The 4,605-nt window shown below is 59.3% G+C and overlaps 1 protein-coding gene across 1 annotated transcript; it reads left to right on the top strand.

Moving 5' to 3' along the window:
• The first annotated feature begins 947 nt into the window (after positions 1 to 947).
• Positions 948 to 3,458, top strand: LOC142827922 (uncharacterized). Its single transcript, XM_075924483.1, has 2 exons — positions 948 to 1,580; positions 2,600 to 3,458. Exons 1-2 carry the CDS (start codon positions 1,058 to 1,060, stop codon positions 3,229 to 3,231), a joined length of 1,155 nt encoding a protein of 384 aa, XP_075780598.1. The 5' UTR covers positions 948 to 1,057; the 3' UTR covers positions 3,232 to 3,458.
• The last annotated feature ends 1,147 nt before the right edge of the window (positions 3,459 to 4,605 follow it).

Below are 4,605 nucleotides of genomic sequence, written 5' to 3'. Positions count from 1 at the left end.
TAGAATCCCATGCAGCTGCTCATATAAATGGCATGTCTGAGGCTCTGACCTGGACCAACCATTTGCCTCCTTTGTCTTCTGGCCTGAGCTCCTTTATTTTCATGCAGCACTGTTGAGTGTCCCTGCTCTATCCTTTATCCACTAGGCCTTGTGCAGTCTTGGCATATGAATCAGCATTTCTTCTGCTGCATTGGAGTTCGGCCTGCACAGATTCCTGTCTCCACACAGCAGGCAGATACTCCAAGCTGGAGCTCATTTGTGACCCTGGACATTCATGGTCAGGTGTGCTGCTGGGCTTGCTAAGCTGGCCAAACAGGAAATGGAATTTAAATTTTCCCAAGGCTTTTCCTGTGTACGTGGGGGTGCAGCAGAATTGAAAGTTCTGACCAGAGTGGTCACACTGGGACACTGTGGGACACCTCCCACCGTCCAAGACCGTTGACTTTAACAATGCTGCATCGGCCCTATCCCCAAATCCACCATGTCAGCTCAAAGTTAGCACTACTCCTCCCATCAAGGAGGAGTATAGAAATCAAATGTTAAAACCCTGAAAGTTGGCGGAAGGGGATTGGTGATGTAAACTCGTTCACTATAAAATTGACCTAGTATAGCTAACTTCGATCTAAACTTGTAGTGTAGACTAGCCGGGTGTGTCTACACTGGGCCACTTATTCCGGAGAATCAGCCGCTTTTCCGGAATAAGCCGCGAGCTGTCTACACTGGCCCTTGAATTTCCGGAAAAGCAACGATGCTGTACTGTACAAAATCAGCCGCTATTCCGGAAACCGTACGATGCTCCCGCTCGGGCATAAGTCCTTTTTCCGGAAAAGCTTTTCCGGAAAAGGGCCAGTGTAGACAGCTTTTCCGGAAAAGCAGAAGAAACGTAAAAAAGCGGTTTGGACGGCGGGAGACCCCGTAGAAGCCACGGACTTCCGCATTATCCGAGGGCTTAAAGAGCCAGCACGCTACTGGCCGCACGTGGCAGGAGGCCCTCAGAGACCTCCCTTCCCAGCTCTGCGACGTGGCAAGTGTGCTGCCCAGCCACCTCAGCGGAGGCATGGCAGCTCGAGGTGGTCAGCCACCGTCACCCGGGGCAGAGGAGGAAGCCCCCAGGGGCCGGAAGCGCAGGGCCCCATCCTGGACCCCCAGGGAGCTGGAGGCCCTCCTGGACCTGTGGGAGGAGGAGGAGGGTCTCCATGACCTCCAGTCCCGCCGCCGGAATGCTGAGCTGTACACCCGGATGGCCCGGAACCTCGCCCAGCAAGGGCACCCCAGCCGCAACTGCGAGCAGGTCCGCTCGAAGGTTAAGGAGTTGCGGCTGGGGTACGTGCGGGCCACGGAGGGGAGGGGAGCAGGGCCTGATGCCTGCCCCTATTTTGAGCGGCTGAACTCATTTTTGGGCGAGCCAGCCCCGCAAGGCCCAGCTGTCCCCGTTGACACCTGCCAGCACCCCCCGATCATTCGTCCCACCGAACCGGAGGAGGAAGACGACAGCGGCGGCGCTTCGGGAGAGGAGGCCAGCGTTGCCACCCAGCAGGCCCCCTCCAGCAGCTCCTCTGTGGCCGGGGAGGAACCCACTGGTGAGTCTTTGAAGGTTACACTCCCAAAGGGCGGGGGGCGGAGGGCGGGGGGGAGCGAGACCCAAGTGTCCGGAGGGGGGAAGGGGAGAGCATGTCACTCAGGCCACGTGAGCTGCACGCTGCATAGCATGCGGCAGTTAGCAGCACGTGCAACCACGTGCAGCCTGGTGACTGAGCGGCAGGTGGCCGTGGCAGGCAGCTGCGGGCACGGCTGGGACCGTGCTTCTCACACACATTTCAGCGGGATCAGGGGGAAGGGTGGATGCCGGCTGGAACCGGCCAGGGCCCGAGGGACTCAGCCCAGAGCCTGCTGCTCCACCAAGGGGTGCAGCACAGGGAATGGCACACTGTCCCAGGCCTGGCTGTGAGGCACAGCCAGCTGCTCCTGGGATAAGTGCAGCGTCACAGTCCTGTGACCGTGGACCGCCACCGAGCCGCTCACCTGCTCCCAGTGCCTTGGCAGGTTCCCCGAGGGAAGTCCCCACTGCGGCCACACCTGTCCCTGGTCTACCAGGCTTGCGGGAGGGATAGTGGGAGGGAGATGGGCCCCTGAGTTTTGCTGCAAGGATGGGACATCCCCCCACCCAGTCACCCTTTCTGGTTCTGACCAGGAGATATCGCACGCAATGGGATCTGAGAGCCCAGACTGCCACTGACAGGTGTGCTCCCAGGCACTGCGTGGGGATGCATCTCGCTCCCTGTCAAACACCAGTGATTAGCCCTAAGCTTTTCACAGTGTCCACCGGCAGGGAGTTCCACAGGTGAACGCAGCACAAGCACCCTCCTGCCCTGCACGGAGCCAGGATACAGACCGGTGCTTACAATACTGCAGGGAGGACCCTACTCCCAGGGGTGGTCCTTCTTGCCAACATACAACACCCCCCGGGAGCAGGAGGGGAACTGAGTGGGCCCAAGCCACAACTGTGCGGTCACCTGGGGCTCTGGGGTGGAGGGCATGGAAGTGTGGGGACAGTGGATGGCCTGCCTGACTGACCCGTCCTTTCTTCTCTTCCCTGCAGCGGGACCCAGCACCAGACCAGCGACTCCAGCAGCAGCGGCACCCCCAGCTGCCCAAGCCCGGAGGACCAGGCTCCGACACCGGGACCAGCTGCTTCGGCGTCATGTCACCGCGGTGGAGGGGATCCAGACCTCCATTGCGGAGCGTGTGCAGGGGGACCAGGAGTGGCGGCAGGAGGGATGGGCTGCGTTCCTGGAGGAATGCCGCGAGATGCGTGCCACAATGGGCACCCTGACGGCACATTTAATACATGCCATCCACTATGGCATGGCCGGACCGCATGCCCCCGCCATCCCTCCGGGAGCACAGCCCATGCCCCCTCCTATCCCTGCTCCTCTCCCAGCTCCTGCTCCTCTCCCTGCTCCTGCTCCTGCTCATGCTCCTGACCCTGACCCTGCTCATGCTCCTGACCCTGACCCTGCTCATGCTCCTGACCCTGACCCTGCTCATGGTCCTGCTCCTGACCCTGAAGACCGTGCTCCTACTCGTGCTCCTACTCGTGCTTCTACTCGTGCTCCTACTCGTGCTCCTACTCGTGGGCACCTCAGCGTGCAGGCTGCCCCAACGCGGTCTGCCCAGCGTGGGCAGGTCCGCCCCCAGAGGGGCGCTCGCAGGGGCCACCCGTCCCAGTAACTGCCCCCCCCTCCTTCTCGCAGTTAAAGCTCCCCCCCCTCCTTCTCGCAGTTAAAGGTCCCCCCCTCCTTCTCGCAGTTAAAGCTCCCCCCCCCTCCTTTGTAAATAAAAAGTTCTGTTTTCATTTCAATCTTGTGTGGTTATTGTGTTCCTCTAGTAACTGTACAGAAATTATGTGAGATGCCAATTAGCCACTTCAATTTAAAGAGGGTTACAACTGTGGACAACAAATTCATGACTCTTTCACCGGGGGGGGGGGGGGGGGGGGCTTTTTCAGTGGTCATTGGTTCGCGGCGCATAAAGAAATACTTGAGACTTTTCAGTAAAGATGTAAACCAGAAACTATATTTACATAGCAACAAACAAGCAGAAAAAAATGGTTACAATATGCAGTACAGTACACATTCAAAAACATAAGTTAGGCACAGGGAGGACGATTGTGGTGTTGCTGGCCACCTCGATCCTTTGGTCCTTCCGGGCCTCAGGAGAGGAACAGCCAGGAGATCCCTCGACGGATGACTGTGGTGTTGCTGGCCACCTCGATCCTTTGGTCCTTCCGGGCCTCAGGAGAGGAACAGCCAGGAGATCCCTCGACGGATGACTGTGGTGTTGCTGGCCACCTCGATCCTTTGGTCCTTCCGGGCCTCAGGAGAGGAACAGCCAGGAGATCCCTCGACGGATGACTGTGGTGTTCCTGGCCATGTCAGTCCTTTGGGCCTTCCGGGCCTCAGGAGAGGAACAGCCAGGAGATCCATTGAAGATGGCACTGATGTAAGCCTTCGACACAAGTCCCAAATCCTGTTGGCTGTTCCTCAGGACGGCGATGGTGGCCTAAACCCTAGCCTAACTTAAAAGAAAAACCCTAACTACACCCGACGCACCCGACGAACAGACTCGATGACGGCCGCGATGTGCTGTGACCCGACGCTTTACTATACTATGGGGAGGGGGGAGGTAAGGGGAGGAGGTGGGGAAGGGTAGGAGCTGGGACGGAGTACTGTGGGGTGACCCAAGCGACCCTGCTACGGGGCTTGGGCAAACATGTCCACCAGGGCCTCTCTAATGCGCACCGCCTCCTGGCGCGCCTGGCGGATGGCAGCTGTGTCGGGCTGGTCCAAGGTCTGTGCCTCAGCTGCCACCCATGCAGGGAGGAAGGCCTCCCCACTGCGCTCCACAATATTGTGGAGCACGCAGCACGCGGCCAGCACTTCTGTTGCATTCTGCTCACCCATGTCGAGACGGGTGAGCAAACAACGGAAGCGGGCTTTTAACCGTCCAAACGCCAGCTCCACTGGGTTTCGGGCCCGGTGGAGGCGGTCGTTGAACCGGGCCCGGTTCTGGTCCGGCTGCCCCGTGTAGGGCCGCATGAGCCAG

This window comes from Pelodiscus sinensis, chromosome 3, assembly GCF_049634645.1.
Source record: "Pelodiscus sinensis isolate JC-2024 chromosome 3, ASM4963464v1, whole genome shotgun sequence".
NCBI classification, from domain to species: Eukaryota; Metazoa; Chordata; order Testudines; family Trionychidae; genus Pelodiscus; species Pelodiscus sinensis.
Note: the sequence above shows the minus strand (reverse complement) of the source record. Positions and strands in the feature narration are given on the sequence as shown.

Bases quoted from the DNA above. Each gene is read 5' to 3' on its own strand.
- LOC142827922 (XM_075924483.1), top strand. From the start codon at position 1,058: ATGGCAGCTCGAGGTGGTCAGCCACCGTCACCCGGGGCAGAGGAGGAA. The intron at 1,581-2,599 runs GTGAGTCTTTGA...TCTTCCCTGCAG, and splicing joins GGCCGGGGAGGAACCCACTG to CGGGACCCAGCACCAGACCA.